The sequence below is a fragment of the Petaurus breviceps genome, unplaced genomic scaffold (assembly GCF_028583685.1).
Source record: "Petaurus breviceps papuanus isolate PSGF00001 unplaced genomic scaffold, PetGlider_PUasm1.0 178, whole genome shotgun sequence".
NCBI classification, from domain to species: Eukaryota; Metazoa; Chordata; class Mammalia; order Diprotodontia; family Petauridae; genus Petaurus; species Petaurus breviceps.
Window position 1 is genome coordinate 33,954,823 of NW_027185777.1, and position 18,065 is coordinate 33,972,887.

The 18,065-nt window shown below is 38.6% G+C and overlaps 1 protein-coding gene across 2 annotated transcripts in view; it reads left to right on the forward strand.

Moving 5' to 3' along the window:
- The window catches only part of ADARB2 (adenosine deaminase RNA specific B2 (inactive)), a 660,801-nt gene that overhangs the window by 632,337 nt on the left and 10,399 nt on the right, over positions 1 to 18,065 (forward strand). For both annotated transcript variants that reach the window (XM_069086535.1, XM_069086536.1), the window contains one exon: positions 10,109 to 10,290. In XM_069086535.1, the coding sequence (XP_068942636.1) occupies positions 10,109 to 10,290 (182 nt within the window). The remainder of the gene's footprint in view (positions 1 to 10,108; positions 10,291 to 18,065) is intronic.

An 18,065-nucleotide genomic window follows, 5' to 3' on the forward strand; every position in this document is an offset into this window, starting at 1 on the left:
GAAGATTGTTGGAAAGAAGAGATGGAGTTTTTTAATGACTAAACAAGGGCTCTGGGGGTGGGAAAGGAAGAGCAGAAAAAAAGGGACTGGAGAGTAGTAGTTGGAGTGAGTTAGATGGGGATGAGAGTACAGGAAGAAGTAGGAAGAAGGATTTAGTCTCCGGATGATCAGTATTGAAGCATTGGGGTTGGAGAAATGGAAAGTGTGATTTTGCTTATTATAAATGTGAGTTGGTTGGACACTCTACCTTGGGGGATCGTGTAATGATGGAGGGTATCCTGGGTGTAGTTTTCCCTCTCTGTACTGAGAAGCTTCAGAAAGGGGGCAGCAGGAAGTTCAGGCAAGAGGTTTGGGTTCCTAAGACCTGAACTGAGTTTACATGAACCTGCCCACCAGATGGCAGAAGATAATTTCATCTATGAATCATGCACTCAGGGATGGTGTCTGAAGTCGTAGGCTTCTGGGGTTTCAGTCTGGAGTCTAAGGGCCCAGTAAGAGTAGCATTAAAACTGTTTCTGTCATGTCAAGATAACAAGCATTTACTGACCACCTATTATGTACCAGGCACTGTGCTAGGCCCCCAGGGGATACAAAGAAAGGCCCTGATCTCAAGGAGATTCCAGACCAATGGAGGAGACAACATATGAATAAATGCATACAAATAAGATCCACACAAAATAAATTGGAGACAATCAAGGGAGGGGAGGTACTGGCATTAACGAAGACCAGGAAAGGATTCTTGCAGAAGGTGATACTTTTACTGTGTTTCAAAGGAAGTCAAGAAATTCTGAAGGCAGAAATGAGTGGGGGGGGGGGGGGGAAGGCTGCAAGGTTGTGCAGTGAATAGAGCACCGACCCTGGAGTCAGAAGGACCTGAGTTCAAATCCGACCTCAGACACTTGACCCTTAATAGCAATGTGACCTTTGGCAAATCATTTAACCCCAATTGCCCTGCCTTCCCCACTCCATAAAGCAAGAAAAAAAAGAATAGGGAAAGAATTCCAGCAATAGAGCCTATGGAAATGCATGGCATTGGGAGATGGGGTGTCTTATTTTAGGAAAAGGAGAGGCCAGTGTCAGTATTTTGCAGAATGGGAATGCAAGAAAGAGGAATAAGAGGTAGGAAGACTAAAAAGACAGGAAGGGGCCAGGTTATGAAGGGATTTGAAGGCCAGATCATTTTCTATTTGATCCTAAAGATAATAAAGAGGCACTGGGATTTATTGAATAAGAAACACCAGGAAGACAATTTGCCAGCCGAGTAGAGGAAGGATTGGAATGAAAAAAGACTTGAGACCAGTGACCTCAATCCTAGCTCCAGGCATAGTCTAAGGTCCTGGGTGAGGGAACCCTAGGCCTTTGCTTGAGATCATAGGCTTTTTAGTTCCAGATAGAATCATGGAAAAATGGCAAGAGGTACTCATTCTTTATCTTTCCAGCTCCAGGAAAGGTAGATGGGACAAGTGGGTCAGCTCCTTTGCATGGTGCTCCTAGCTTACCAGCTCCAGCCACAGTGACTGAAAACCAACAGTGGAGTAATTCTAGGCCTTTGCCCAAAATTCCCAGGCTTTCTGGACCTAGGCATTTTCATTTTAACATGGATTTTAAGTTTAATAACAATTCAAGAGATATTGCAAGATAGTCCATGATTAATTGCCAAATGAATGATGCATATATTAAGTACTGTGAGTTCTGGGGAATAAGACATCCCTATAGGAAGATTAAAAAAAAAGTAAAATGTAGGGTCATTTTGAGTCACATAATAGCAAGGGACAGGGTGGTGCAGAACAAAGAATACTACTGGCCTTAGAGTCAGGGATCGGAGTCTATTTCAAACTTTGTACTGGCTATAGTCTCTGGGCAAGTCACTGCTGAGTGCACCAGTGAAGCCCAAGAGAGATGAACTGCCCTGGGTCACATAGCTGGTTAGATCTTGAATGTGTTCGTTCTAGAACTCTCCTTCTTTACCATATTTTTAAAACGCACATCCCTAAATGGACAAATACTAATGAACTTTACCTGTAAGAGACAGTCATTCTAAGAGTCAGAATTTAAATCCAACAAGTCCTTCTTCAGTCCCTGGAATTAAGAGGACTTGTCACCTAGCTTCAGAATTCATGATGGGTAAGTCTCTTCATCTTTTTCTACCTTATACTATGTGTGCTGAAAAAATTACATTTTTCGCTGGAAACTACCATAAATATTCATAACAAATTCAGAGAACTTTTACTCTATGTGCAGATGGTAGTGATGAGTGAGTACTATGACAACCTATGAACAAAGAAATGCAAATAGGCACATGCTAGAATGTGGTGACATGCAAGGAAAGAAAGAAGAAAGGAAGGAATGAAACAGGAAAGGAGGGAGGAGTAAAGGAAGGAAGAAAAAGAAGAAGAGGGAAGAGAGAAGGAAGGAGGGTAGGGGAGATTTTATCAAGTGCCCACCATGTGCCAAGCACTGTGCTAAATGCTTTGCAACTTTTACCTCATTTGACCTGCACAAAAGCTCTGGGAGGGCTGTTTAGCTCATTTTACAGGTGAGTAAATTGAAGCCTTGCCCAGGGTCAAAGAGCTAATAAGTGATGGAGGTCAGATTTGAACTCAGGTCTTCCTAACTGCAGGTCCACTGTTTGAAAGGGAGACATCTGAAAATTACCAAAACAATCAATTGTTCATTTGCTCCAAATATCTGTCAGTTCATGTGTACAAAATATTAGACTGAATTATTTGCTTTTCAACCAGTAGTTGTGGTATGGGTGTGGCCAGAGAAGAAGCCTTTCTTCTGTGTCGATTCTTGCCAACAGTGAAACAATCCTTTGTCATACATTTGATAAGCTGCTTCTCTTTCCTCTTTCAAAGCAATGAAGTCATTCTTCTTTATCATCACTCATTACATTGAAGAGTATATCACCCTTCTGACCATAACCCAGTCAACAATAGTGTAACCATAGACATACCAGTTTCCTGGGATCCCCAAGCTACTCAAGCAGTTGGACTTAGTAACAACAAATAATTAGTGCTTGGCACATAGTAGGTACTTAATTAATACTTGTAGTTGACTCAAGGTGCTCAAGGATCTCATGGGTCATAGAATGGGATACAGTGAATTTCTTTTTGTTGCCAAGAAATATACTCCCCATGGTCCAGATTGGCTTAATACTAATGTCTTTATACAGTACTAATTCAGCTACTAGACACTGAGAGGCTTCATGTTGTGCTATTTTCCCCCTATCAAGATGATGTAAAACACAGGTAAAACATATACTTTGAATAATTTTTCCAGATAAGTAAGGTTTACACCGAGCCATTCATTATTCCTTTGCCTAATTCCTCTTAACCCACATATTTGCAGGACAAATGGTCAACAGTTTTCAGAATGCAGTCTAGGACACTGAAATAAGTACTTAACCAAGATTAAGTTATCTTATTAGCATTATATCATAAACAAACAAGTCAACTCTTGTCAAGGCCCTGGTCATCTGTCCAAATATCAGAGGACTGCTGAATGAACCCTAGAGAAGAAAATGAAGATGAAGGCTCACAAGCCTTTAGCAATCAGTCCCAGCCCTGCCTTTGGAGGAATCTAACTTCCATTTCCTCAGCCCTCTTCCTATTATCAATTCTCAGTTTTGCCCTAAGAAAGTAGTACTTCCATCCTACATAGACACTGAAGGTTCCTGGGTAAATGATGATGCAGTTTCCATCATGGAGGATTTTGATATCTTAACAAGCATAGGACTCCTTATATCCAAGAAGAACTTACCTCCCTGGATAGGGTAATGGGGGAGCTATGAGTTTCCTAATGTAAAAAGGCAATAGTTGAAAGAAACATCACTGGGAGCTATCCTTGGTGCTTGCCTCAGATACTGGTGCTGAAGTGTTTCTCTTCCAACAATTTGTCCTTTGTGCCATTGGTCACAACTCAGTCAGTCATGTTAATTAATCCCACCTGGTCTTATATTCATGAATCCTGCCAGCAAACTTTCCTATCTAGTCCTTAGCCTGTTCAATCACACCTTTCACCAATTTCTGATTACACTAGGCCATATTGTGGCCAACAACATGTCCTTCTTGCATCCATGGAGTACTGGCTCACCGCTTCCCTTAAGACGGGAGAGCCTGCTTTCCACATAAGAGCTTACTGATTAGAACAACTGTGTATTTTTTGGTAATTTTTTTTATTTTGAACTTAAATACAAAATGAGAAAAGAAACAAAAAAACATTGCCATGTGCACAGCAGACCATAAGAGAGGATTCAATATAAAACAATAAATTTCCATTTCAAAAAAACCTATACAATAAATACTACACTGTTTTCAAAGCTGCCCAGCTTTTCTTTGCTTCCTTTTGTTCTCTTCTATGCACTTTTTACTTTATTTTTCTCCTCCCTCCCCTACCACCCCAAAAGTTATAATTAAGTGTGGATATCTATACATATACATAGATATATATAAGCATACACATATATACACATATACATTCATACACATATATCTAAGACCGTACTGTGCTTATTTCCTCCTGTCATCTGTTTCTCTGAAGGAGGATAGCATCATCCTTCATAAGTCCAAGTCCTTCCATATTTTTCAAAATCAGCCAGCTCATTATTTCCTACACCACAGCAATATTCCAACCCAATTACATCCTGAGGGATTGTATATGAAAGTTTTTTCCCCAATTTTCTGCATTCCTTCTATTCTTACCTATATCGATTTTATTTATACAAGAAAATTTTAATTTAAAATCATTCAAATTATCCTTTTTACACTTTAACAATGCTCTTACCTTATAGTTTAAGGTCTGCTACTACTGAATCTACTTCCTTTACATCTTTTTCCCCTGGTTTCCTTGAAGTTCCTGAACTTCTGTTTTTCCAAATGAAATTTGTGATTTTCTTTCTTCCTCAGGAAAATAGTTTTTAGTGATTTTATTGGGATGACATTGAATAAATAGACCAGTTAGGTAAAATTGCCATTTTAAAAATTATATTGTATTTACCTACCATAAATGACAAATATTACTTCAGTTATTTAGATCTGAGTCTATTTGTATAAAAATTGTTTTATGTTTATATTCATATAGTTCCTGTGTTTGTTTTGATCTGTATATTCTCAGGTATCTGATACTGTCTAGGTATTTTAAAAGTCTAAAACAATACTGAATAATGTTGCTGACACATAGTATAGTTTCTCTATTTTTCACTTTTAATTAAATCTATTTTAACTTTAATTTTGTCTGAGATCATGATTACTACCCCTGGTCTTTTTTTACAAACTAAATTCTACTCCTGTCCTTTATCTTGGTGTGTGTCTCTCATTTTTATTATGTTTCCTGAAAGAAACATATACTGAATTTGAATTTTTATTCTGCTGTTTCCATTTTATGGGTAAATTTATGCCATTCACATTCTAAGATACTTGTGTATTATCCTCCTTCCTATTTTTCCTCACTATCCTGCTTACCTATTTACCCTCTCCTTGATTTTCTGCTTTATTTCTACCTGCTACCTTGCCCTCCTATTCCTTAACCTACCCAGCCCCTATGAGTCCCTCACTTATTCTCTCCCTGCCCCATCCCTTGGCCTCTTATTTCTTTCTGAATTTAGAAGACTTCTATATGCTTCTAGACATAGAAGTCATTCCCTCTTTAACCCATTCTCGATGAAAATAAGGTTTCAGCACTACCCACCATCCACCCTACTAGCTTCTTCTGTATCAATTTTTACTTTTATGCCTATTTGTGTGAGATAATTACTCCTTTTTCTCTCTACCTACCCAGTTTTATTTTTTTTAGAATCACCCCATCATACTCAGCTCAACCTATGCCTTTCTTTGATATTACCCAAATAATAATGACAATCATAAGAACTGTGCTATTTTCACATATATGAAGTAAACAATTTGACCTTATTGATTCCCTTATACTTGGTCTTTAGTGTTTACCTTATATTTCTCCTGGATGTTATATGTCAGATTTTCCCTGGGGTTTTGTCACAAAAACCTGAAAGTCTTTGAGTTCATTAAATATCCATTTTTTTATTCAGGATTACACTTAACTTTGCAGGATAAATTGCCCTTGGTCTTAATCCATGTTCTTTCACTCTGTAGAATAGAGTATTTCAAAACCTTCAACGTCGTAGCTGCTAGGTCTTGTGTAATCCTTATTATTGCTCCATGATATTTCATTTTTTTCTTATTGCTCCCAATATTTTCTCCTTACCCTGGAAGCTTTGAAACTTGGATATGATATTCCTATAAGTTTTCCTCCTGAGATCTCTTTCAGGTGGTGATCAGTGGATTTTTCTATTTCTACATTTTCCTTCTTGCTCTAGAACTTCAGGGCAATTTTCCTTGATAATTTCTTATAGTATTGTGTCATGGTTCTTTTTTATCATAATTTTCAGGTAGTTCAACTCTTCTTATATTATTTCTCCATGATCCATTCCCCAGATCAGTTGTTTATCTGATGAGATATTCCACTTTCTCATTTATTCTTTTGATTTTGTTTTGAACAATTATGTTTTATTTCTGGCTACTGGAGAAAATTTCTATAGCAGAAGATAGAGGGATAACCTTAGATTCAGGATGGCCAGGTGGTTTTAAGTCCTACCACTGATATACTAGCTACAATTCCAATACAAGTCATGTATTATGTCAGCACACCAGTCAATGCTTTCAGATTCTAAATCGCAAAATAGTTGCAGGTTCTCTTTGGTTGACTTTCCTCATTGGAAACTACTGGCTCAGATGAAATCACAAGTATGGAGGAATAACAACAACAATCATAAAATGTCAAATCTAGTAATTATTCTTACAATGTTGCCAATTCTACCCTAGGCCTAGTCAAACTTTCTCCCAGCATTAGCCCATTATGTGTATTGTGCCATGAGGACCCAGATTTTGCAAGTAAGGATGATTTCATGTCGCCATTATCCTTATCTGATAACAGGCCATTTCCCTAACAGGAAAAGAATAAGGCATGGCAAATATTCATTTATGAAGATACCAGAGTACCAAGCATAGTGGCCCATGTTGTCACATCATTGCCCTCAGTAGATTTAAATCTCATTTGAAGATATGTCAAGATGTTAAACCGATAAGCTAACAGCCCAAAATGCCCATTACATGCTGATCCTAATGATTATCACTATTCTTTCAACTTATCTCAGAGGCTCACACTTGGAGTGATAGACTGGTCTGGAGTCTATCCCAAAAGGGATCTTGTGATTGTTTTCATTGTTACTTTGAGGCCAAGATTTGTCCTCAGTAAAGAGATTGTGTCTCTCAGCTAAAGAAAGGCAGCTTTTTCCAAGATCTCTTCTCCACTTATCTGTGGTATTTCAGTGATTGACAAACAGACAAAAACATATTTATTTAGGGATTATCTATATTGAAAACTGGACATGGGATTTTGTCTCTGTCAACATTGCAGTAATATCAGCTGTTTGAACAAAAGGTGAGATATTTTTCCATTCAATCCTGAGTGCTAAAAACTCTCCAGTTTATATGCAGGAAGACATTTGGTTTTATTGATTCTGTTAGCTGAATAAGTTGAAAATCCTATAACTAAGCAAGCAGAAGGTTGATTTTCTCCTTATTTTAAAGGTTATTAAGAAGAGGACAGATATAGAAGTTATTTGTCTTTGGACAATCTTGCACAATCAGAACCATTCAAAAATGGGTCCGTAATATTTCCCCCCACACCCAATACATCAACGACCTGCAGTGTAATGATGTTTTTCCTGTGAATACTAATTATACTTTGCAAGAAGGTTGAATAAAGTACTTTGTTATAAATGGGCATGTCACAGTTTCCTTGCTTTTCACCGATGATGAATTTTAAAACAACCTCAAAGTTCCAAAAAATTCTCATCAATTACTTAAGCATTTACCTTCATTTATACCAGAATCCTTTGCCACAATCTACAGCCTAAGATCATTCTGCCCAACCAGCTCATAGCTAGACCTTTTTTGTAGACAAAGCTATTCTCATAAACAGACTCATAAATACAACAGGGAATGTGTTCAGGATAGGAAACAAAAATTAAAGGTATTGTATCATAGGCTTCATGACAGATACAGTCATTTCCTCTGGAACATACCTTTCTTGTTTCTTCAAAAGAAAAGCATCTATAAGACCAAATGAAGATCGTTTTACTGATGATGGGCTTTCTCCTTGTTTCTTGGCATCATCTTGGCACTGGAGGGGAGGGGAGAGGAGAAGAAATGGTGTATCACACTTCAAAGGGAAAAAAATCCAGAAAAACCCCAATCAAATGTGAAAAGTAGACAGGATCCTGTTTTCCAAAGTCACAATTACTAAAATACCCCCCAAAAAATCTATTCTGGACTTTGTAGAAATTCATATACTGTCTTAGAGAGCAAGGAAACAGTCAGCTTCTAGGGAAATCATGGGCTGTAGGAATACATCCTAGGTGTGGGTGTGAATTAATATCTGGGAAGAAATGTTGCCATCAAATGCTGTGTCCCTGAAAAATCCATTCCAGGCATTGTGTTTCTCACTGAGATTTCTACTTCTTCAGAAGTTTTCAAGCTGAATTCTGTGTTGCAATTGGAGATCTATTCTAAAAGGGCAGCTGTTTCATTCCTTTGCTGGGGGGTCGGGGGAAGAGAGACAATCTGACTTGTAGAAATGACCACAGTTTTTTTTTTCAAATGAAGTTATGCAAATCTGATAGACTAAAGTAAATGTTTCATAAAACCAATGACTGCTTAAATTGTGGGACTAAATTGTTTGTATATAAATATTACCTTTTATATTCCATTTGAGTTTTATGTAGATGAACACATTACTTTAATGACCTGCATTTACAGAGTGAGAGCAAGAGAGCCTCTCTCTGAAATCCTCCCCAGCCAGATGGCTGCCTTTTCTTGCATGAGATTAAAAGATGTTTCTCATTCACAGCACTGCTTCTGAGGCAAATTAATATCGCTGGCTAAATTGCTTGTGTTTTTGGAATAAAATTTAAAGAGAACTTTTTAAAGCAATTGGTGTCACAGGTTCTTGGAGCAGATTGCTCTCCAGGTACAGCATGCTGGTTTTAAACATTCAGTAATTAATGGAAAGTATTCTGTGTTAATTGACTGCTTCAGGAAAGGGAAATATAATGACTCCTTATTAATCATGAAAAGAGATGTACAGCATGGAAGCCCCACAATAATTGCACTAACGGTAGAGAAATGTTAATTAATGAAAAGAACAATGATGTAAGAAATTAGCTGCATAATGCTTGCTCCTGATGGAGGTTGGGTTCTAAACCCATTACTTAGTGTAGCAACCACTGGATGGTGTTACCTTAAATAGCAAAAGCCTCTAACCTTTCCCCACCCACATGTGGAAGAGAACATCTTAAAAAGTTGCCAGCATTTGGGTTTCTAATATTGGGAGAGAGAGTCAGAATTCACCCTAAATGATATTTACTTGAAAAACAAAGTCCTTACACTATTATACTGATCTGAACTTCTAATGTCAAAACTGTGTCCATATGAAAATGAGGTCATTTGTAAGTGTCATTTGAGTTCAACACAATAGAACATTCCAACTTGGGGGGGGGGGGGGGGGGGGGGGAGGAAGAGAGCTGCAGAAACAGAAGCAAATTACTTCTCCTTGGACTAGGCTGAATTCTAGAATTTTCTGGCACAGACTCTATTTTTTAAATAACTCTATTTCTCTTTGTTTTTATCTAATTTTATATTCTTTGGAGAATTTAGAACTTACCTTCAGTATTACCAGTGACTTTTTTTTCTATAGAAAAAAGGAACAAGGTTTATTAAAATGCAGACTAACATTGTAACTTTGTCCAATAATAGTTGGAAAGGTGGCAAAATCATTAGTAGCCACAAGGCCAAAGCCTGTCATGACCACTCCAGTGTGTCTCTGCAGCAGTCACCAAGTGAGGCATTTCCATCAGCATGATGGGAAATGTGTCACCTGGGGAATCAGGGACTGGGGGGGGGGGGAAGCAGCAGCAGCACTCTGCAAAACAAACTAGGATAAAACAGGTCTGGGTTGCTTCTTACATTCAATTCCTCTTGCACTGGTTGGTGAGGTTGCTTTTGACTTTTTTTTTTTCTTTTTCCCCACCCAGATGGAACATTCTTGGATTGCAAGGAGCTCTCCTCAGTCACTTCATCGAGCCTGTCTACTTACACAGCATTGTGGTGGGGAGTCTACATCACACCGGTCACCTTTCCAGGGTAATGAGTCACAGAATAGAAGACATCGGTCAGCTGCCAACTTCATACCGACATAACCGGCCACTCCTCAGTGGTAAGAAAGCACCTACTTGAAGGACAAAGGATTTCTTTCCCTGTCCATAATTGTATTGGATGTTGGTGCTGTTTTGACTTCTCAGGTCAAAATGGTATGGCTTTGGGCCACCAAATGTTTTAGGATTTGATAAGCAGTGTAGAGACTAATTGTTCAAATAAATTGGAAGAATTTGACAACAGAACCAAATTAAAGATTCTTGGGCGTAAGAACAAATAGCATTTGAGAACTGATATTAAGAAGAGGAACTGTCAAACCAATATGTCAATATATGGTTTTAAGTGGGGTTTCCTATTTTCCTATATTCCTAAGTGGGGTATATCCATTTTCAAGTAGCCAGTACAACTCAAGAGGCACTAACGGTTATTTGCGATCTTGTGTCAAACAATGACCATCTTCCCTCTTCTGATATGATTCTAAGACAAACACCGGTTACCATTATCCCAAGAACCCTCAGAGGTGGTCTCAGTCACAAGGAGCATATTAAAGAATCACATACTTTTTGTGGGTTCTATACTGAGGCACACCAAAGGAAAGCTTCACTAGAATAAACCCCAAAATAGCCGCTTTTAATCATGAAAGTGGTCATGCTCAGAAGATAGAGTGAGTGTTGGGACCACTCTTCTAGTGATACACTTCTCTACATTAACCAGTCTGGACCTCAGACAATGAATTTATGATACTTCAATAGCCCTGTAATCAAGAGTTTTCCAACTTGAAGGCATCTGTCAGAGATTAGCATCCAAAAACAAAAGGCTTCAAGAAGCCAGGGTTATCCTAGTGCTATGATGAGAAGGCATCAAAAGACTTGCCTGGAAGTTCTCTTTCCAAAGCTGATAGTATTTTGCCCTCATCCAGTTCCTTCTGTTTATGGCTCTTAGAATTGAAAATCCATGTGTATTAACTAACACACACACACACACACACACACACACACACACATACACACATACACACACCACAACGTACTAAAGCAGCTAATTGTCCTTAAAAGGGCTGAAGCATGCCAGGTTTCAAGCAATATGGATTACGGAGCCAAAGCTAAAATCATGCTACTTATACCTCTTTACTCACTAGGTCATGTGCACATATGTTATCTAACTTTAAAATATTATATATGTACATAATTATACATGCATATATTACAAAAGACATGAGATAATATATTATCTATATGTATATATTATATAAAATAATAGCTTTGTCATATAGCATGTATATAATATATAACATAACATGTATATATTCCATATAATATATTATATAATATAATATGCATGTGTTGTTATATAATAAACATAATCTGGTTAGTGGAGAGATTGGTGAAAATCTTCCAATGGAATCTAGTTAGTAGAAACATTCTCACTGAAATGTCTTGATTTGGGAGAGAATTAATTCCAGGTGCTCATCCTCTTCCTCATTAGAGGCACCATTTATAATAATTTTTAGAGAGAGCTCTAGCAGATATCCAATACTATTCATGCAAAAATGCTAGACCTCCATTCAAAGCAAGTTATGACTGTAAAATAATATAAAGGGGTAGGAGAGGATGTCATATAAATATCAATGATTTCATCATTAAGGTGAGACTGATTTTTACACAATCCACCATGAAAATGTTTTTAAATGGACAGTTGTTTTGCTCTGAGCAGGCAAAATATTTGAGTGAGTAAATCATTAAATATTTGTCTCTCTTTTGGGCATTATATAAAGAAGATGAGAGAGAGAGAGAGAGAGAGTAAGAATGAAAGAGAATGAGAGAAAGTAAGAGATGATAGTATGTTTCAAGTCTTAAAGTGCTATATGAGCTATTATCATTATGATGTCTTGTGCCAAACACAAAAGCGATGCCCCCTGCTACAAATACAGCAGTAGAAACTCTGATGAGCTGGTCACATTGTTCAAATGTCACACTTATGCTTGCCAAAAAGACTATTTTATGAAGAACTCACACAGGGCAAGTGTTCACATGGTAGTCAGAAAAGGTGATACAAGGACACTCTCAAGGTCTCTCTTAAGAACTTTGAAATTGATTGTGTGACGTGGGAGACATTGGCACAGGACCACCCAGCATGATATGCCCTCATCAGAGAAGATGCTGTGCTCTGTAAGCAAAGCAGAATTGAAGTAGCTCAAAAGAAATGGGAGACATGCAGATTTAGAGAATCCACCCCAAATGTTCACAAGGACTGTTTGGGTTGGGCCTGTGGTAGAGCACTCCAAGCTCATCACATTGGACACACTGTAACTTGACTCTAACATAGTGATATCACTTTGGTCCTCTTTGAGAATGAAGGACAATATTAGTTCTTTGTACCAACATATTCGCAAACAGACCTGCGATCTCGCTTGTGTGTGCATTGCCTCTCATGACTCAATCCATGCCTGGTGATCACGTGTGACACAAGTTCATGTCCTCCTATAAGTTCACCAGGGCCTTTCTAGTTGGGAGGGGGAGCAGGAAGGGGGAGGTCCCAGCCAACATGATATCACAAAGACAGGATTGTAAGGTAAGCCATTTTGAAACTACAGACAAAAGAAAAAGATCGCTACTGCTAATTAAAATAGGCACAAACACTCTTATTCATTCCCATGCTCTAATGTGGGAGCCGTAATAATTAATCTCTAAACAGGTTGTGTTTTAAATGAGTTTAAGAAAATTAACTACAAGTTCATCTTTCTTTAGCTACTTTCTTGAAAATTCTATGTAAAATGAAAATTCATCGTATTGAATCATTGTCCAATAACTGCTATTTCAACTTTAGGGAGATAGATAGATAGACAGACAGGCAGACAGGCAGACAGACAGACAGACAGACAGACAGACAGATAGATAGATAGATAGACAGACAGATAGACAGACAGACAGACAGAGACAGACAGACAGACAGACAGACAGACAGACAGACAGACAGGTAGATAGATAGACAGACAGACAGACAGACAGGTAGATAGATAGATAGACAGACAGACAGACAGACAGACAGACAGATAGATAGATAGATAGACAGACAGATAGACAGATAGACACAGACAGACAGATAGACAGACAGACAGACAGACAGGTAGATAGATAGACAGACAGACAGACAGACAGATAGATAGATAGACAGACAGATAGACAGATAGACAGACAGACACAGACAGACAGACAGACAGATAGATAGATAGACAGATAGACAGATAGATAGATCAGATAGATATAGATTTTAAAGTTGGTTGTCAAATGTAACAAAAAGATCACAAAAGAATTCTAACAAATTACTTCAAAAAGAATTCTGCTTTTGTCAACAATGGGTGAAAGCATTCGTTTCTCTATAAGAAGTTGACCAAAGGGATACCCATCTCACAAAAGATTACAGGATTACTATCAGAAGGTATTTTAGAAACCATGTGGCCCAAGCCTGTTCATTTTACAGATGAGAAAACAGAGACCCACTCAGTGACTTATCCAAGGTACCACATGGTATTTAAACCCAAGTCCTCTGCTTAATGATCCTGGCCTCTTTCTATGATCTTGCATATCCATTTAAAGAAGTTCATAAACGTCACTGAGTTGATTTTCCATTTCTATTGCAATTCTCTTTGACTCCATGGGACTGAAATGTTTAAGCTACCTCAATGTAGAAGCCATCATTTCAGATGGTTAATAGACTCCCTAACTGAATGAGACTCTGGGAAGGGCTATTTTCAGGTATTTACAGGTAATGGTAAGTTCTTTTTCTCTTAATGATAAAGTTGCTACCTTCCAAGTAGAGTTCTTCTCTTAATCCTATAGTTATCTTAATAACTGACTAATGAACAAGGAATTTATGACCACTGTTACCTAAAAAGAATAATATCTGATATGGAACCCTTGCAAAGCACTTCTTATATCTAATTCAATTCAACCCAGTGGTTTAAGGGTTTTATTCTCCCCATTTTACAGATGACAAAAACAAGGCTAAGAAAGGTTAAGTGGCTTAACGACAGGTCATTCAGCTTAGGAAACCACTGAGAGGGGATCTGAATTCAGGTCTCCCTGACTCAAAAGTCTAGAGGTTTTATCTACTGCACATACTGAACTTACTCCCCTGAACTTCAGTCAAGTCTTTTCTTTTGCAAAAGATCCCCAGTGTTGACAGAAACAAAGCTGGTTATGAAACTACTTCTATAAAACTACAGGTAACTGCAGACTACAATGCCCCAGGAGAGGCTGGAAGGAACAAACCTTTGGATTCCTTCAAAGGGCCCCACCTGAGGACCTAGAGGGCCACATGTGGCCTCGAGGCTGCAGGTTCCCCACTCCTGCATCTAGTTGCATTAGTGAAAAAAAAAAGGAATAGTCAAAGTAGCCTTAAGAATTATATTTAAAGATGAGTGAGGGATCAATCAAACCCCAATGCTCAAACACTTGCTAATTACATGGAATAAGAAAAAATATTCAGGAGACCAAAAAAAAGGCAAAAAGAAAAATCTACCTTACTTGAAAGAGAGGGAGGGAATGAAGGAAAAAAATATATAGTGACAGAGAGAAAGAAAGAGAAAATTAGAGAAAAAGGACAGAGACAAAGAGAGAAGCAGTGATAGAGACTGAGAAAAAGAAAGTGTATGAATCACTTCTTATGTGCCAGGCACTGTGCTAAGCACTGGAAAGAGAACAAATACAAACAAGCAAGATGGTTCCTGCCCTCACAGGCTCACATTCTAATGGGGGAAGATAGAATAGAAAAGAGAGCTGGAAGTGAGGTGGTATCATCGACTCCACCTCCTCCCCAGTGAAGCTCTGACCTCACCCTTGGAATCATGCTAGGCTCCGATGGGCTAGCTTTGGCAATGCCCTTGCCCAAATCCAGGCCTTCACCACACCTGGACATGTCCACGCCACACCATACCATCTCCCCTCAGATCAGCATCTCTACCCAAGTACAAACCATGAACCACCTGACCCAAACCATCGACAATCAGACTCCAACCTATCTTTCTAGACTGGATTCCCATTGCTTTTCCTCAGGCATTCTACATTCTAGACAGATTTAACTACCAACTGTTTCCTATGTAGTAAAGAGTAATTGTTAATGGTTCGGTGTCAACATGGCAGGTGATTTCTAGTGAAGCATTAGAGTACACATACTCCAGGAACCCATATTTGGCTTGTGCAATTGAACATTTATCTGTGTCTTAGATAAAGACAAATGGCATGCTCATCAGATTTGCAGATACCACAAAGATGGAAAAGATAGCCAACATACTGGATAATGGAGTATGGATCCAAACAGCTCTGGACAGGCTAAAGCTCTGGGATAAATTGGATAATATCCAATTAGCTAGGCATAAATGTGAAGACTTGCACTTAGGCACAAAAAAAAATCCAACTCTACAAATACAAGATGAGGAGGGCATGAATAAATGGCAATTTTTCCAAAGAGGATCTGGGGTTCTTAGTAGATTCTCCACTCCATGTGTGTCAGCAGTGTGATGCAGTAGCCAAAAAACAAATGGAATCTTGGGCTGAATTAGGAGGGGCAGAGCTTCTAGAAATACAGAGATGATAATCTCACTGTACTTGTCAGACTTCATATAGAATATCATGCTTAATTCTGAGTTTATGACATCAGAGTTTTGGTTTATTTTAGAGAAAAGAAGGCTAGGCTTGGGAAGAAAAGCACACGATAGATGTGTTCAACTATTTGAAGGGCTCTTACGTGGAGAGGAATTAAATCTGTTCTACTTGACTTCATGGGGTAGAATCAGGAGCACCAAGTAGAAGCGGCAAAAAGGCCGATTTAGACTTGATGTCAGGAAAAACTCAGCAACAGTTAGAGCCATCTAAAAGTAGACCTGGAGGAGGAAATGGCAAACTGCTCCAGTAACTTTGCGAAGAAAACCATAATGGGATCACAAAGAGTCAGACATGATTGTAAACAACTGAATGGCAAAAAGTAGTCTGGCTAGCCTCTGGAAGTGGTAGATTCCCCTTCCTCGGAGGCCTCTAGTCAGAGGCTGAGGAGAGATCCCTACACATTTGGGTCAGCTTAGAATAAATTCAGGGCTTCTTAAATTTTTTCCCATATGCAACCTTTTCAGTTCTTAAGTTGTAGGTCGTGATCCATGTGGAAACTAAATTACTGCTGATGTCCCTTCCAACTCTCAAATTCCACGATCCTGTGGATGTTCTTTTTCCCCACTAATTCAACTTTGCTGATATTGTCCCCTATGACTGGGATGCCCTCTCTTCTCACCTTGGACCCTACAGGACTCAGCTCAAGAATCCCCAATTCCCTCTAAGACTCTAGTCAAGTACTACCTTCTACACAAGTCCTTTATCTCCCTACCATTAGCACCTCCCCAAAAATGCCTTTCAATTGCCTTATATATAATGTATATAATATAGAATGTTGTATTCATTTATTTATGTATATACCAGTTGTCTCCCTGACAAAATATAAGTTCCTTGAAGGAAGGTGTTTTGCCTTTGTCCTGGGATCCCCAGGTAACCAAGTACAGTGCCTGACAAATAGGCATTGAAAAAAGTATCGATGGGGCGGCCAGGTGGCTCAGCGAGTAAGAGCACGGGCTCCAGTGTTGGGACGACCTGGAGATCGAATCCAGGGCTCAGACACTCAGCACCACACCCAGAAATAACTGGCAGTGTAACCTTGAGCAAGTTACTTAACCCTGATTGCTTAATAATAAAAATTAAAAAAAAGAAAAAAGTATTGCTGAATTCTATAATTTGTGCCTAGTTCTGTCTTCTGGGGAAATCAGTCATGCAATAATGACCTTAGTATCCTAACAAACTCTAACCCTAAATTCCTTATCACCTTCTCTTTCTAAACCAAAGAATCCCATACCCTTTTCCAAAATAAGGTCTTTGCTTAAGCTCATGTAGAAACACTTTCGTTTCTCATATTATAGAATCATAGAGCCAAAGAGGTGAAAAAATGCCAGAGATCACAGGCTCAGTCCTTCTGTGACCCTCTCTAAGCTTTTCAAACATCATTTAAATTGTCCATACCTTTATGCATCTTACATTTTGAACTCTGGTATAATAAGAAACAGCTAATTTCCACCAACTTTTAAGAACAATCCTCTCCTGCCAAAGCCCTTCTGCTCCATATCTTTTGAAATTATGATGAGCCACATGGGAGCAGAGAATCACGTTACTAACAGGCTGGAAAATGAAAAATGCATTTTTCTCCTGCTACTACTTAACGAAACAGTCCTGCAAGCTTATGCATTGTTGGGATGTGGGGGATAAAGAGACAGAGTCATTTATCATTTTGTATGAGATCCCCTTTTCTGGAACTAAGAGAATCCCCAACATATCAGTGAAGGACTGCACTGGTATTAGATGCCAAACACCTAGCAATAAAGTAATATTACTTCTGTCATTTATGGGAGTTTTGTAAACACTTGCAGACTCATTGTTGATAGCAGGTATAATAAGTGCACACTCATCCTAGTGGTATGAATATCTCTTCCCTCAAAAGCCCTACACTCCTCCCTAATTAGATCAGAAGTCACTGACTTTGTCCACTAGCATTTATCAAGAACCTACTATGTGCCAAGCACAGTGTTAAACATGTGGAATACAAGAAAAGGCAATGATGATGACGATGTTCCTGCTCTAAGAGCTCTAGTTTTAGGGTCAGGAAATCTGGGCTCAAATACTGTGTCAGGTATTTACTAGATGGGGATGATGATTGTCAGTCAATGAGCATTTATTCAGTTCCTACTATGCTGGATACTATAAATATAAAAGGAAGGAAGGAAGGAAGGAAGGAAGGAAGGAA